We start from the raw sequence: 17,307 nt of genomic DNA on the forward strand, positions 1-17,307 counted from the left end.
GGACTATATCCTTTGAAACTTTTTTTTGTTTGCTTGTTTGTGTTTAACTCTGACAGTGATCCATAAACACCAAGAAGCAGAAGCTCTACTCCTCTTCTGCAGCAGGATGGTGACAGCCAGATCACATTTTGTTAATGTAAAACAAGTCCATTAATATCCCAGTAAATCTGTTCCCTAAACCCTCCTCCAAAAGTCCTCAGCCTGGCCCAACTGCAGCGGCATGAACCTGAGGCAATTAGCCTTTCACCTTAGGGGTGTCAAAGAAAAATCACTGAGCCAAGGACACTCTATAAAGGAACCAACAACCCGAGACACCAAAGGCGCTCTCCTTCAATAAAGGCTGAGAAACCTGCAGAAGGTAATGAACAACTACAGAGTTTTATGTACAGAGTTTATAATCAGTGTCGAGAAGGGAGAAACTATGCTTCAGAACGGAGATTCAGAACATACAATTGCTTTTGCAAAAGTGAGAAGATGCTGACAGAAGAACCACTGTCATATGAGTTCAGATAGCTATACTCCAGGAAAAAAAGGGGGAAGTAGGAACAGGATTCAAACCTGCACAAAACTTGGATCTTCAGAAACGAAGACAACAAAAAGGTTTACATTATCATCTAGAACAATAAAAATAATTACAGTTGTTTACTTACAGGCCATTTTCACTGTAAGAAGTCATATTAGATATCCTTTAGAACGGACCAAGACTATATTGAGGAAAAGTATAAAGGGCAATAAACAAAATAGAGTGCTATTAAAAATAAATACCTTGAGTTATGCCACTATTTTTCACTTGGGGTTCAACCACTTGGATTGTATCATCTTCAAGGTAGAAGTATATTTTACAATGTCTTATTCTATATAGCTCTTGATTTTTGTCAGGCACTTCCTCCTCAAAGTAGGCATCAAAAGACAATACCTATTAAGAACAGTAAATAAATATAAAGAAGCAAAATCTTCAATCAATGCTTTAGCAGAACACATCAATAAAATAAACTTGTATAGATTATAAGCTAACTAAATGTATGGATTTCATGAGGTAGATTTATTTCTCAGAAATGTAAGAATGGAAATCCACATTAAATCACATAAATTTAAAATTCTTTGGTTGGCATTTTTATTACCTCAACATCCAAGCAGAGATGGAACACTAAAGTAAAGAAATAAATCAAATATAAAAATATCAGCAGGCTGCTTGGAAAATCTTCTGAAGAAAGCATTTTTGATAGCACAATGAGCTACCTAGGTCCTGAAGCAAATTTTAGATTTCTATTCAATGAGTTGTTGGAAAATAAAGTGCACTCTAATAGTAACGGCTTTACTGTTGAGGTCAGCAGAGAGAGTTATTTTTAAGTAGATCCTGCAAGCTCTCTAATGAATGGTACTGAAGACTATCAGAGAGAAATGACATTCTTTCAGGAGTCATTTCTGAGATGTGCAAGATGGTCATTTCAAAACTTACCTGGTTCTGAAATTCAGCAATGGGAAGAAACCTCAGAGAATATACCAACTTGCCCTCATGGTCTCTTGCAATACCAGCAATCCCAGAAAAACAACCTTCATAACTGAGGTGCTGAGACCTCTATGTCTGGACACCCCATCTAAAGTTTTGCAAAACACTATGTGAATTTTGCACTTCTTGGTATCATTTATGGTCCTTAATCACACAGACCAACTTAAAACGAGCGTGCAAGAAATATCCATTTAGTAGTGCACTATCTACCAGGATGTTTGTGTTGTTAAACGTGTGAGAGGGCATTAGTAAAAGTTAGGTTTTCCCCTTCAGCACATTTGGCTCACATCAGTGCTAATTCATACTTCATTTTCATAGTAATTATATTTAATAAATTCAATAACCTTTAATCTTGATTCATTAGACAAAATGAAGCACTAGAAAAAAGAAAACTTAGCTATTCGCTATGTTTCAATGGGTGTTTGGCACCCACTTGACAATGTCTGAAATCTCCTCGTGGGTTATCCGAGTTCCCAAGATGACATGGAACAGACCTGTTAATAGTCTGAATTTCTTTAGCATATATCTGAGATTAACAAAGTAATTCCACAAATACTAACGAGAGATCTTAAAACATACTAATAGACAAATACAATCTCCTTTTTTTACGTTTAGGGGACAGAGCTAGTGGTTTGCTCAACAGCATACAAAAACAGATGCCCTGAGTCCTAGTCAGACTCCTCACAGGCTATGCTCCCCTCTCTCAGGTAAGAAAAATGCAAGAGGAGGAAACTTTTGTTTCCAGGAACTCTTTCAAAGCCTACAGTCCAATCACTTTTCAGTCTGCACCAAACACAATATGAGAAACACACTTTTACCTGGCACCTGCAATAGTCAGATTATAGACATCTTTTCAAGCCCAGGAGAACTCGTGTGTTTATTTAATGATAAAAGAGATTAAATTTCCACCTAGATCCTCTTAGGCATAAGAAATTGCAAAAAAAAAAAAAAATCTTAATCTTCTTAATAATGAGGTATTATGCATGTCTGTCCTCCAACCATAACAGTACGGATGAAAGTTAGAAACCAAAGAAAAATGGTAACAAAGCATATCCATTTAAAAGACTAAACATCTATTCAAGCCATTCTTCATGAAGTACATTTTACTGAGTCACAAACTGCAGCACTGGAAGGCATACCTGCTTACTAGGCACTTAACTGAGGAGGCTAAATTAGCTGGGAGTACCCCGTAACAGTCTACAATTAATACAAAGACACAGGCCCTCCAGAGGCCAATCCGGAAACCATTAACTCCCGTTCAGTATTTCTCTGTAGAAGAATGCACTGAGTAGAGAAGGAGCTGAGTGAGGCCAGCTGGCTAATTTCACCAACCAAGTTAAGTGCCTGATGTTAAGTGGCAGGAATCCCCTCTGTCTCTTACCTAACTCCTTTATTTCATTAACCTGGGCCCAAATCCTGCAAACACTTACATATATCCCCAAGAAACCAATGCATGCCTCCTCACAGAAAGAAAAGTGCAAATAAAGGAGGCACAGGACTGGCTGAGGCCTTAACACTTCAGCACAATAGACCAATTCACACCTGAGTACATTTAGTGAAAGCGATATTAGGGACTTCAGAGGCAAGGCTAATCAAAGTCATGTGTATCTATTCAAGTGTTACATTTTCTTGTAGTAGTTGTGGTTTGCCAAAGTAACAAATGCATATTTGTACTTCAATTACCATTGTGGCTTTTACTTTGAAGCAAAAATTAAGAGATTAGCCATCCTTCCTAATATTTAAATGCCATAATCACTTTATCATGCAACATTTCTGTGATCTGTAGAATGATTTCTTTTACTGGATCATTTTCTTTTGCTGTTTGTAGACTTTTTGCTTCAGAAATAAAACATCGCTAAGTAGAATTTCTGTAAATTTAGCAATGACTGTGCTACAAAATTCAAATCACCATAGTTTACAGTTATTTAATAACTCTCCAACTTTAAAGGTGTTGATATATCCTTACAAAATAAAAATACAATAATTTTAAATTCTTGTGTCTACAAAGACCCCTTCTACCTATATTCCTACACTTGAATGGATCGCACAAAAGTCAACAGGACTTTCTTCAAACAAACATATCTAGATAAGCAAATTCTGAGCCTATGGCCTTCCATTGCAGTTAATGCTCCCTGTGTGCCCATGCAGATTCTCTCTTGGACTGGGCCCTACCTTATATTCCTGTAACTATGTTTGCTGTTGGCTTATTAAAAAGAAAGAGGGGAAGGGGCACAAAGGAACCCATTAATTCTTCCTAGGTTGCCAGTTAATTCACTTTTTGCCATCTTTTTTACTGAAAAGAAGTATATCAACCACCGCCCTTTTATTATATCCTGGGGATATAATAAATGTAAATAATAAAAGATGTACCTCAGTGCAGTAGTATTTTTCAATGTTGTTGTATGGCATGACATATGTTTGTATTAATTGCCCAACATACCAATATTACAGAAAAACAAATATTACCACTCCTTTTGTTTATCTAGGAACTTTTTTGCGTGCACAAAATAACCTTTTCAGGTATTTGACTTACTGAAGGTCATTCTTATACCTTCTTGGTCAAATTGTATCAAATCACAGAAAAATAACGCTTGGAAATGGATACAGATTTCTACATACCTGTTTGTCAAATGCTACCCAGGCAGGAGCATCACTTCCTATCTCTCTAGGAAACACACTATATTTAGGTTTCAGCTTCTGTCCCGGTAGTGGTTCACCTCCAATTCCAGGTTTATCTTCTCCAACCAGCATAGCGACATTATTGCAGTAACCCCAGAGCTGAGACTTGTGGAACTTCTCTTTCCCTAACTGATAAAAGTTTAGAAGAAAGAAAAAAACAACTCATGTTTCTTTGTTTTTTAATCCAAAAGAGTTAATCATCTGGCAAGGGGGTCTAATCATGTAAATCAGAGAATCAGTAGGGTTGGAAGGGACCTTTGGAGATCCTCTAGTCCAACTCCCCTGCTCAAGCAGGATCACCTAGAGCATGTTAGACAGGGTTGCATCCAAGAGGGCTTTGAATATCTCCAGAGAAGGAGACTCCACAACCTCTCCTGGCAACCTGCGCCAGTGCTTTGTCACCCTCACAGGGAAGAAGCTTTCTTTATATTCCAGTGGAACTTCCTGTTGTTCGGCCTGTGTCCAGTGCTTCTTGTCCTTTCACATGGGACAACTGAAAAAAGTCCGGCTCCATCCTCTTGACCACCTTCCCTTCAGGTACTTGTAGACATGGATAAGATCCCCCCTCAGTCTTCTCTTCTCCAGGCTAAACAGGCCCAGCTCTCACTGCCTTTCCTCATACGGCAGATGCTCCAGCCCTCTGATCATCCTCATAGCCCTGTGCTGGGCTCTCTCCAGTACCTCCATGTCTCTGTTGTTCTGAGGAGCCCAGAAGTGGACACAGGACTTCAGATGGGGCCTCCCCAGGGCTGAGTAGAGGGGTAGGATCACCTCCATTGACCTGCTGGCAACACTCTTCCTAATGCACCCCAGGAGACCATTGGCCTTCTTGGCCACAAGGGCACATTGCTGCCTCATAGTCAACTTGTCATCCACCAGCACTCCCAGCTCCATCTCTACAGAGCTGCTTTCCAGCAGGTTAGCCCCCAGCTTGTACTGGTGCACAGGGTTATTTTTCCCTAGGTGCAGGACTCTGCACTTGCCCTTGTTGAACCTCACGAGGATCCTTTCCGCCCAATTCTCCAGCCTGTCCAGATCTCTCTGAAGTTGTAAACCCTTCTGATGTAACAGAAAAAAAAAGCTTCTCTAGAACTATTTTTAATATAGATTCTAAAAACCTGGAACAATTTGAATGCTGCAACTCAAGTGACATCTTTCTGTGGTTAATTTGCAGGCCCATCTTACTGGTGAAAATGGGTAAACATTCCAGCAGTTTGCCCAGGCTGAGAAACAGGATAATCCTGGCCTTTTTCCCCCACCTCACTCCCCAAAATTGAGGCATGTGGTAGAAGGAATTGAGTCACTCATGAGAACTGTTCCTAAAGGTAGAGAGGAACAGCCTGTTCCGTAGCTCTCCTGAAGACAAATGAAAACGGCCTAAGAGTACCAAGAGAACAACCCTCTCGCATTACTTACATCAAAGATCTTATTTATATTTGCATCCAAGAGTACAAAATAAATAGCTCTGTACTAGTGAATACATTTGAATTTTTGGAGGCCGGACCTGAATCAGAAAACAGATTATTCATTTCATGTGGACTTATTCCAACAGAAGGTCTCTGCAGTGATTTCTTTATATTATTATTTTTCAGGCAATTAAGAATGGAGTGCCTGAAAAAGATGTACAACCAACTGCAAAGAAACCCATCTTGCCTACTCAAATTTCTTGGCTAGGGCTGGAGCCAGTCTTGAAATGATGCAGAAAAGCCTCTGGCCTCACTTGAATTTGAGTCCTGCCTGTGGGAATATCCTCTCTAATAAACTGCCTGCTTTGCTGGCCTGCTCCCTTCTACTGAAGAAGCCAGTATGAGCTGTGCTCAGGCAGCAATCCCCTAACAGACCATCACACCATTCTCACATGAGAGGAAAAGGAAACAGGAAAAGTCAACAGAAAGCTCCACTAACCCTTCTGTTCATGAGCAGCAGTAGTGACTCTTTAGCTCCTCTTACTCTGCTATTCCTACCTTCCTCACTTTCTCAATCTGCACTTCAGCTGCAAAGGCAAGGAAGAGGCGCTGGGTAGTTGCACCCTGGTGCACCTTGTAATGGGAAATGGAGATTGCAGCAGTCGTGCTCTCCTTCAGCATGGGATGGGTGAACAAAAAGAAAAGATGAGGCTGGAGCAGGGGAAAATGCTGTTACAAGCGGTAAGCACAGAGAAGGCCCTGGGTACATGTAAAGGCTGGACAGCAAGACTTGCTAGAGGTTAAATAGCAGCACTCAAGCAGATGTGTTGGTAAAGTAGCAGAGTGCCAAAATCACCTCTCCTGCTACATTTGAAAGACTGAGCAACACTAATTATCATACATATATAATTAAAACAGTACCCCTAAAAAAGTGTAGACTAATCTAAGTTACCATGAATCAAAAATTGGCCAAGAGAAAAAATAAAGAGCAGGAACAAAATATTATTTTTCTTCATGGCAATGTTCAAGTACTCTAAGATAATATAATACACTCAGTGCTGTTTAGTACAGCAGTGTTCTGGAAGAGAGTGCAAGCAGTGAATAAGTAAAATCTGAAAGTAACTGAGTAGTTATTTCATTCTGCCAATATGAAAAAGTATGAGAATTTCAAAGGCAGCTAACCAACCTCATGGCTCATAACATTTGATGCTCATGTATACAAACTAATGCACACCAAATGTTAAAACCTGAACTGTTCACCTGCCTTGCAGTGGTCTAAATCTAGTGACTCAGGAAGTGGAGCTGCCACTGATATGAGCAGCTCAGACAAGACTTTAATTTAATTTGTATTTGAAACGCTAGTTTGGCTATGGAAAGAAAAGGACAGTGGTATGCAAAATAATACATGATTTATTACTTTTACAACTGATTATTTTTAAAGCCATAATAATAAATGGCCATATCTTGCTTAGGATAACAAAAGCAGGACTAGCCAACCAGATATTGCAAAATGAGAGAAGGTTCACATACTGTGGATGGGAATGACTGAGAGTATGGTAGCACTTCCTCAAAGAAGGTATTTAAAAGGCAAGCAGTGCTTTGAAAAGAGGTGAGTAAAAGGGCACATGGCAAGTATCAAGCATAAAGAATGATACAAAGGGGAAATGAAGTACTCCTGAACCATATAATTTTTATAACTTAAGGACAAGGACTACTGAATAAAACTGAAAATCGATAAAAGGAAATACTTGTTCATGTGATGAGTAGTCAGCCTGTGGGTCCCTCTGCCACACTGCATTGCTCAAGCCAAGAATCTAACAAGATTAAAAGAGCTGTATATTTGCAGAAAAAATGTCCAAAAATTAAATATTTAGTATCAGCACATTTTTTGACCTATGATATAAAATCTCATGCTTCAGTGCACACTCTAAGCACTGACATTTAGGCATTTGGAGGAGATCTTTATGTGATCATTCCACTCTCCCCTGATGAACTTGACATAGGTCCTCTCCAGGTAAAGGACACTGGAAGTTATGGGCACTGTCTGGGGTCTGGCACCTCCCTTGTGGAAAATTTGCCATCAGGAAGGTTTTCTACCTCTCTTTCAGACTCTACTGAATTGCCCTTTCTTGTTCTTTTTATTAATTTTGTTCCTCAGGCTGCTAAAGAGAGATGAGGAGAAATCAGAATGAGAGGGAACTTTCTGAATTTATCTATTCAGATGTAGAATAAACATAGTTAAGCTGAGTTTTAAAAGGGAAATTTTTAGGCAGAAACATCTGATTTATGCTGAAGGATCTATAGAACAGATCCACATTTTGGCATAGCAAGTATTTAATTATTTTCCCCCATTACAAAAGCATGAGCAAGTGAGGGTAAAAAGAAAGTTTTTCATGTCCTCAAAGCTTTTCCTAGAAGAATTTTCTGTTGATCTGTTTCTAGTTATGGGTTGGTTATCATGAGCTAAAGTGTTTGTCAAAGTAATCCAAGTTTGCTCCTGCTGCAAATTTTCCAGAATTTAGTGGCAAAATCGCAATATAGTTCACAATTTGATATGAAAAATATATGGCCCAACAGCTGCAAATCTACCAAGAATCCTTGTAACTTTTTAGGGTTCTACAGAAAAACCATTTTAGATTATTAATCACAGAATTACTTACCAGCCTTTTCTTCATGCAAATTACTAAATCTATATGCAAAATAATCTTTTCTAAAAATCTGAACAGGATATTTCTTTAAAAAAGAAAAGAGAGTTTAAGAGAAAGAGTAACTAAAATTGAAGATCATAAAAGAGAAAAATGACATTTTGGAAACTTTAGCTAATGAACTCAGACCGCATCCAGCCTAAAATAGTGACAGAACAGCACATTACATTCACAGCAATATTAAATGAGTTCTAAAGGAAATCTGTGACGGTATAGCAAAAGAGCTTTTACCATGTCTGTTGTGCTAATGCAGCTAAACTAAGCAGGCAGTAGATCTGCTGAACAAAGCTGGCCATTTTCTGTGTAGTGAGTCTCAAATAAATGTTGAGGATACATTCAACAGCGGCTAATGCAAAGGTCACGATTCTCTGACTGCAGCTATTGGCTTTGCAAACTCAGCTACAGCAGTCCTTGGGGGAACACTACCTCGTGCTCTCTGCATCTTACTCTTTAATGGTCTGGTATAGAGTCACAGCAAACTCATCAGGAAGCCGCACATTTCAGCTCAGCCAAACACAACTGGACATTTCTGGCCATATACACTGGAGTGAAGTGGGAGCCCTGTGACACACACTGTCTCAGGGGCTATGTGTTGTTGCTAACCAAGTCACACAGGGAGTTATGGCAGAAGCCACAGTTTGATATTCCTTCCCATACCCATTTTAATTCCTACTTTGAGAACAGCAGCTGTGCTGTGGAGGTCCTGCTCAAATCCTGTACCAGGATGAACTGTGACATTTCTGAACTACTCTAGTCTGCCAATACAGTGTCCTGGTTGCTTCAGCTAAACACTGGAAATAAATGGAAATACTGCACACTGCACCAGTGAAATTAATCTGACCTCCCCTTTCCTGTGGAAAGCACCGATCACCCATCAGCAGATAGACAGATGAGCCAAATAGCAGCTACTTAAAAGTTGCATCTTTCACAAAGTTAGCACTTAGGTTCTTAGTGAAAAGTCTTATGTAAGCTACTAATTTTCAAGTCGTGTATCATCCCCAGCTTCCTGCAGAGATTCCAGTATGTTTAGAGGTAAGTGGTATTTTACAAAGATGATCACCCAGTAAGTGTGGTGCTGCTGTAATACATCTCAGAAGAACATGCATCAGCATTAATGATGCACACAGCCTGCTGCAGAGTTATTAGCTTGTTCCTCCTGCCTGGGTTAGTACTGCCTGAGACAAGGCAACAGAATGATACAAGTGAAAGAGTCCAAAATGCAACACTGAAAAGCTAGGGGAAGGTTTTGGGCTGGAGGGTGTGAAGGTACAGAGATCAGGGGGAGCAGGGCTGAAGGTCAGGAAATAGTGAAAAGGGTTCAGGAAAGAATGCAAGGATGAGAAGGAAGGGAAAGCACAGTAGGCAACTTACTTAGAAGTGGTTGGAAAGCACTCAAGAAAAATGAATGTCCCATTTTGGCACCAATAATTACAGAGCAGCAGAAAATATTTAAGCCAGGAAATGCAGCCACAACCACAGTAGCACAGTTGAGGGCAATTCCAAGCTGCTGCAATAAACTGACAGAGAAGATGGGGATTTTGCGCTGTGTCACTGAATTTTGCAACAGAAACTGATATTCTCAAATATGTATTTTCCCCCTGAGATCTGTAAATGCACTGTCTGATTCTCTGAGAAATACCACATAGAACTGCTGGAAAGAATTCTCTCTCCCACAGGGATTTCCAATCTCAGACACAAGAACATGCTGGTCAGCTAGAACCTAGTAAATCTGACCTGTATGAATATACAGTCATCTCCATAAGCTGCTGATATAAGGCAAGAACATTAACCTGATATCGGAGAGGACAGCTGCCTTTTACAACAGGAGGTCGATCTGTAGCACTAACAAAGGAAGTAACAAAGCTACTGTATCGCAGCCAGAGCCATGTCTAACTCAGCACAGACTCCAAATGCACAAACTCTTTTTTTGCAGCAATAGAGCAAATCTATTACACATCACATTTCCCTCAGGGAGAGGATTAAAAACTGTTACCGCAATACAGAATTTTCTGTCCTGACAAATAGCGATGTGCATATAACTTATACAGTCAAAGCTAAAAATCTTGCTATTGCACAATTTCAATATCTGCTAGGCTCTGCTACAGTAGTTAGATCTCTCTTGGTTCTTAAATGTTGACTTCAACAGCTGGAACAAAAGAAAAGCAATGCAGGATTGTTCCTCCCCTCATTTTCACAAGTGTAATCCACAAGCTATCACCTGTTTATGAACATAAATAAATAAATAAACTCTTTAATTCAAGAATGTAAATCATGTGTGAGAATCACATCCTGCCACTGCCAGACGGTCATTTTTCCAAAGCTGGCAGGGCTCAGAACTGTCCTCAGAGAGGGGCATCAAATCACTCCCAACACAGTCTCTGGGCTCCATAGCCTTGGCTAACAAGACGTTACTTCCACCCACTAACTAGCCCTCTGAAGAGAGGGCCTAAACAAGCAAGCAGGAGATAAGGTAATACACACTCACTACTATGCCAGGTTGCTGTATTGTTAGATCTTCTGATTGCTCACAGGTGAACATGAGCTGCAGTAGGCACATCAGTAATGCATGTTATCTACGGACTTATGTTCAAAGAACAGGAATTTTACAGAAAGTGAAGGAAGATTATTTGACGGATGGACTTGTGTGTTTCCAAACTATGGTAATTTTGATTTAAGAGAGTTTTGAAAGAGGAGAGTTCCTTTTACTCTCTTTGTAGGTAGTAAATATTTTATGCTTCAGATGCCTGAAGCAATCATTCTCCTCCCTCCCCAATCAAACCAAACATCAAACATGGCAATGCTTCTGCTATGCCTGTCACTTTCATCCCTGCTCTTCATTTAGTGCAAACATTATGTTACGTTACAGTAGGAACCACTCCAGCTATTTTACAAGTATCTATCACCTTGGTATATTACCCTCACTTCTAATTAATTGTGATGCCCAAGCAATTATATTTTGTCAGAATTAAATAGAACTGCAGTAGTAATATTGCTCTCAGGAAAGCTGCTGAATTGGGAAGCGGCATGAGTCAGTAAGAGTCAAAGAATAACTAAAAGGCAGCGCTTTCTGTCTTACATAGTACCAGCACCAGGGGCAGCTGTGAGCTGCTGGTCCTTCAGCCCATTGTTTCCAGCTGATGCAGAAAGAAGTGATCTGCTATGGTGAAGCTTTTCTGCTCTCAGACCAAAGAGAGAGAAAACACTCTTGCTGGAGCTATAATAATAATAGAAATAATATCTTAATAATAATAATAAAAATAATAATAGAAAAAATAATATCTTAATAATAATAATAAAAATAATAATAGAAATAATATCTAGAAATAATAATCATAATAACAGAGCAGTAATACAGGGGCCTGTGACTCTTAGACAAAGGCCTGAGCACTGTGAAAGGATTTTCAATTCCCATTTGCCAAAGTCAATCCCTACTGCCATCAAGTTAGACTCCTTGCTCCCAACTACCCTAAAGCTCAGTTTCCAGAAATGGCACAGTCTCCTTATCAAGCACCTCCAAGTTAAACAAAATGGATATGTCCACCTTCTCCTTTGCCTTCCTTCCTCACAAGCCCTTCTTCTTCGTGGGCCTATGTAAGAGACAGGTGAAAGCACTAGGGGAAGAGAGAAGAGGATTGTAGTAGTAGTATGAACAGTGATAAGAGCTAGAGTGGAATTAATATTCATAATTATAAACCGAGGTCTGACAGAAACAGCAATTACCTGTCCCCTACCCTTCCTTCTTTAGCAGATACTTTGCCACTACTACTCCTGTGTGATATGAGGCACTGATGGCAATGCTCTGATTACTATCAGATGAAAATACTTTTTTTCTATTTAATATAGTAGATTAAAAAAATCTTTAAATATGCACTTCTTGGACCCTTATTTGTGGAACAATATAAAAAAAATCTCATAACCAACAGCAGAGCAAAGATTAGAAATGCTTTTTAAGAGAGGCCAATGATCAGTATTAACCCAACTGTAGCAAGAACTGTATAAAAGGAGCAATTTGGAGCCCTAACAACAGTAAAACTATGGTTTTACAATACTGCCTTGTAAAAATTGTGACTTGTTTTTCATACCTTTAGTTCTCATAACATCTATGTTATGAGACTGTATGTAATTTGGCATGGGATGTCCATCCCACATATATATATATAGGTAATTTTTCTCTAGCATATGAAGCCAAGCACTATGCCATACCTCCAGAAACACAGACATCATGGAGACAAAGCCACCTCATTGCTGCTGTGGAGCTCTAGCAACAGCTCTACCACGCTTCATAAACTCTCTATCAGTTAAGGTCAAATGAAGCCAGGAGAACAATAAAGGCCTGGATAACACAGCTGAGGTATTCTTCCTCCATCCAGCACACAGCAATGGTACGCATCTATTTCAATGATGCTCATGTGACCACTTGGCCATTACCTGAAGTATCACATACACGACCAATTTGTTACAATACAAAATTGAATTCAGCAAGAGAGACAGAAGTGAAGTGACTTAACAAAGGTTGCCAAGTGAGAAATGTATATGCTTTCACAGCATCCCCTAGTCTTCTCCAGGAAAGAAAAAGAAAAAAATAAAAGAATTGAGAACAGGACAGACAAGCAACTAGATTCAATACCTCAGACAAGAGACGAACCTTTATAAAATGGGTAGAAAAATAGGGGCATAGGACTGAAATTTTCATATACACATTTTCTAACCACATGTGGAGTTAACCACCAGCAGCTTTTTCTTCTAAATTAACAACACTCAACCTGCTGTTTGTAGGGAACAAGTTGCGTGAAAGATCCTCGCTGCTTGTAACCCGAGCTTCTGCTGCAAGAGGTCCTATATTTGGGTGCATCCATGCAATGCTAACACACCAAATCTGCCTGAGGAGACCACATGTTTCTACAAAATTGCATGTTCCCTGTACCAGTACCATGCAGCAGTGACTTGGACAGCTATGGTTGCCTCCAGCTGGTAGAGAGAACTGCCAGAGGTTTCACACTGGACTGCACTTAATGTGGACTGATTCATTGCTCATAAAGCGGGCTCCCAGCTAGGCTAACAGCACGGGAATGCTTCGTATTAAAGGGTACTGATGCTCATGGTATTACTGGCATTAACACATGTGTCTTGACAAGCCATTTTGGAAACTCTCTCCACCTCCTCATCTCACCTGACCTACGTTATTGCCTCTATAATTCCACTCTTTGAGTGGAACCACCTCAGCAGCAAGGCTGCAGAACTGAGGGCTCTGGTGCTTGCAGCTTATTCAAAGTGTGAGAACAACAGATTTGCTCCTGGATATTTTTATTTTAAGATTATTAAGAAAGCCTGCCATGTTTCATCAGTCTCCCACAGACATCAACCACAGTGTCATGCCCAAGTTTTTCCTTATCTTCTGCAATACTTAATAATATAGATGCTATTCAGCAAATTTTTAGGTATTTTTGCTGAACAAATCTGAATTAGCAATGGCATTTTTTTTTACACTATTGCAGCTCATGATAAAAATACCTTATCTTATATATTCATAGACTGCCATGAGTACTTAATAGTACTGGCAGCTCTGAAAAAAACAGATTATGACCTCTGTTTTTCCTGTCCTTTGCAAAAACTTTGCAGTTAATGTGAGCGCACTTGTCTCTCCCCACTTCGCTTTGTTAGAGAGTCAACTCTGCAGCCATCCACCTGGCAGCTGCCTCGCTCCCCAGCCGAGTTGCAAAGTATTTGCGCTTCCAAACTAAGAAAGAAGATTTCGAGATTTTATGTATTTAACAACACCCTGCTTTTCATCTCCTGGATGTGTGAAAAGGCCTGGAATTGAGGCTTTTTAAAAAATCGGGTTTTTTTAAAGCCTTTAAAAAAGCACGGCTTTGTAAACATGTTGTTTCCCCCCCCACCACCACCCCCCGGTCGCTGGACGCCGGCAGCACCGGGCAACCGCAAAACCGGGCGGGGCCGGGGAGAAGGGGCGCCGGCGGCCGCCGCCACTCACGTTCCGGTCGAAGGAGGCCCCGGGCAGGAGCGGCAGCGCCATCGCGACCGCCGGCAGCGCCGCGCGCTGTTGGGGGCTCCGTTGCCCGGAGACCGGCCGCGACGTCACTGAGGGGCGGGGCCGAGGATCGCTCGCTGCCCCCTCCCCCCGCCGCCAGGGGGTGGTGCTGCCGCGCCCCAGGCCGGGGGAGCTGCTCGCTCTGGCCCCGCCCCGCCCCGCAGCCGTTAGCTCCGTGCGGCGCGCGGCGCTGTCTGAGGCGGCCGTTGGGCTGCTGGGGCGGACCGGGGAGGGGGAAGGGAGCTCTCTCGGGGGAGCCGGCGCTGGTCCGCCGGGGAGCGTTTGGGGGTGTTCGCGTCTCAGGTGTGGCCGGAGCAGCTCTGACTGCTCCTTCATTTGTGGGAGTCGCTAACAGCTTCCTCACAGATCTCCCCAAACTTACCTTAGACCCAAAGCTGTGTGTACTCTGCATAGGTATGCGACCCCCCTACTGCCCCCTCCTTTCCCTGTGCAGGAGTCTCTGAAAAACCTGCTCCATCGGAAATAATTGTGCAGCTGGGGTCACAAAGAAGGGCAGATCACACCACGTTTGCAGTTTTCTGCATGAATTATTATTTTTTTTTTCGTTTTGTGACTTTTTTTATACAGCATGTTTGACTTTGGGGCCCTAGTGGATTTGGAGGAGGGGAGATGCTTTTACATCTTTTTGTTTGTTTTTGTATTTTAGTCCACTGAGATGGTGAAACTAGGTCAGTGGGTTTTCACTTTCTGGTTTCCCAGTGCTGCATTATGCACCTGTATTTGCATTTCTAGTAAGGAGAGGTAAACATTTAAAGTACATTTTAATTGAAAATTAAAGGAACCATCATTTTAATCACATTCACTTCATATAGTGGGTGGTATTACACCCAAATTTAAATTTCAAACAGAAAATATACTGAGTTTCTCATGGGTGGCTTGAAGGGGAGGGTTGTTTCTTTGATAGAACTAACACTTGCCTTAGTAAAGGAAGATGCATTCTGAATCTGGAGATCTGGAATATGCATTTTGGATCTGGATCTCCAAAGCATATTCTAGAGGCCAACAACCATGTTACATTTTGTTCTTCCATTTTACCTAAAGGTGTCCATGTATATTTTTTTCTACTGGAACGGTTTTTAACAGAAATATGAGTTTATGGACAAAATTGTTAGCTGAGACCCAAATACTTCAATTCTGATATGCCATTGTGCTGTCTCGGGGGAGCCATACTTCAGTTGCTTAATGTCCTTATTCTCATAGATGGAGTGGATGTCCCCTGCCATATTTCACACTCTATGATGCATCAGACCATGAAATTCCCATAACATACCATCTCTCCTCCCTGAAAGGGACTCATGGAAGAGCATGGGCAATGTACTCAGTTTAAATGAATTGAGGAAGTACTCCCTCTCAAGCTCCCGTGGAACACTTGTGCTCCGTGCGCTAACAGAATTGTTATTTAGTCAGAACATTGTGACATCAAAAATCGAGATTTCAGATAAAATATTTCATTTTTAATTTGTTTCATAAGTTTTTAAAAAAAGAGAAAGAGAATGGGAGGGAAGGAGGGAGGAAGGAAGAAAAGAAGGAGTAGGAAAAAAATCAGAACGGCTCTTTGCAGGGCATGAAACACTTTCCTGTGCTTCAGTAGTGGACTGCTGCTGCATTTCCTGATGTTCTTTGTATGTTCCTGTAATCCTCCAATATCCTTTTCAATATGTCTTTCTGTATATAACAAATATTGTACAGGAGACAGCTGGCATAGTCATAAAATGTACCTTTCAGCTTGACAGCTTTCAATAAAAGGAAAGGAGCTTCATAAAATGGATCCAAAACATTTTAGAATGTATATGCACCAATATGTCTTTTGGGGATTTTTGAACCAGCATAGCTGCTTCTTTATACAGAATCCCCATAAGCCCTATTCTTACTACTGTAATGCCAGTATTACTAGTGGCACAGGTCCTTATTTGTGAAAATAACCATCAACAAAACACAGTAGTAAAGAATTAATGTTTCTTTTCACCTTATTTTTTTTCTCTGTAACTGGTATCTCCTGTTTAGTTTTTGTTGCTCATTACATAACAAGGCAGCTGAAATGCCTGAGTCCTCCTCTGGTATCAATAGTAACCTGTTGCAATAAGATTTCAGGCAATACTGCCAGAGGCTACATGTATGAAAGATGTGCAAGGGAAACAGACAGCAGCAGTTATTTAAGAAGGATACTGAAGTGCATGGCATCAGTAGAGAGTATGATGCATTTTCAGCAGGAAATCCCATGAATCCTCTCTTGACTTATGGGTCAAATTTTTATGCATAGAATTACCTTCTGCTTCATCCCATAAAGAAGAAATAGGGAGTTGTGGAAAAGGGAAGAATCCTTCTAGTACACCACAGCATGGTTGCAATGTGATGTTTTCTACCAGACTTCAATTGTGCTTCAATTGTCTTCAGAAGCAGAAAAAAAATGTATACCCTACTTAGAACAGAGTCATTTCTTCCTACATTACCTTCTCTTTGGGATTTCTCTCATGTGGTTATCTTTTTTGTTCCTTGCTGTATTCACTCAAGAATACAGACCAAGTGAAACCAAATTAATATTAGTATCTTTTCTGGGAGAAATAAAAGTCCTATAGGAAAACCATTTTTGATAAAAGTGTTTATTAAATGAAGATTGTTAATGACAACAAAGACAAGCAGTAGGCAATAGTAAATTAGCTGTATATTTTGACAATACTCTTAAGGATAATAGTTATGGTGGTGAATGTACGTAAGAAAACATTAATTGTACAGTTCAAAGAAGGAAGAAAGCAGGAGGGAAGCTAAAGCTGAGGAAAACATGGAAAATATTATTTCGGTGATAAAAAGAGATTCTAATCTCTTTTTATTGGTATTGAGTTTTACTAGCAAACTCTAAATCAGTAAAGGAATTCAAATTGTAATCTTCTGAGCAAACTAAAATTCTCCAGGAAAGGCCTCATTTTTCTCTTTCTGTAT

At 40.4% G+C, this 17,307-nt stretch overlaps 1 protein-coding gene across 1 annotated transcript in view; it reads right to left on the reverse strand.

Moving 5' to 3' along the window:
- The window catches only part of EFHC2 (EF-hand domain containing 2), a 64,986-nt gene extending 50,652 nt beyond the window's left edge, over positions 1 to 14,334 (reverse strand). Inside the window, exons 1-3 of the mRNA XM_085297903.1 lie at positions 14,293 to 14,334; positions 4,130 to 4,318; positions 766 to 916 (exon numbers count right to left, since the gene is read on the reverse strand). Coding sequence (XP_085154029.1) covers positions 766 to 916; positions 4,130 to 4,318; positions 14,293 to 14,334 — 382 coding nt within the window. The remainder of the gene's footprint in view (positions 1 to 765; positions 917 to 4,129; positions 4,319 to 14,292) is intronic.
- Between the last annotated feature and the right edge of the window lie 2,973 nt (positions 14,335 to 17,307).

The sequence above is a fragment of the Rhea americana genome, unplaced genomic scaffold, assembly GCF_003343005.1.
Source record: "Rhea americana isolate MKP2758 unplaced genomic scaffold, rheAme1 scaffold_132, whole genome shotgun sequence".
Classification (NCBI taxonomy): Eukaryota; Metazoa; Chordata; class Aves; order Rheiformes; family Rheidae; genus Rhea; species Rhea americana.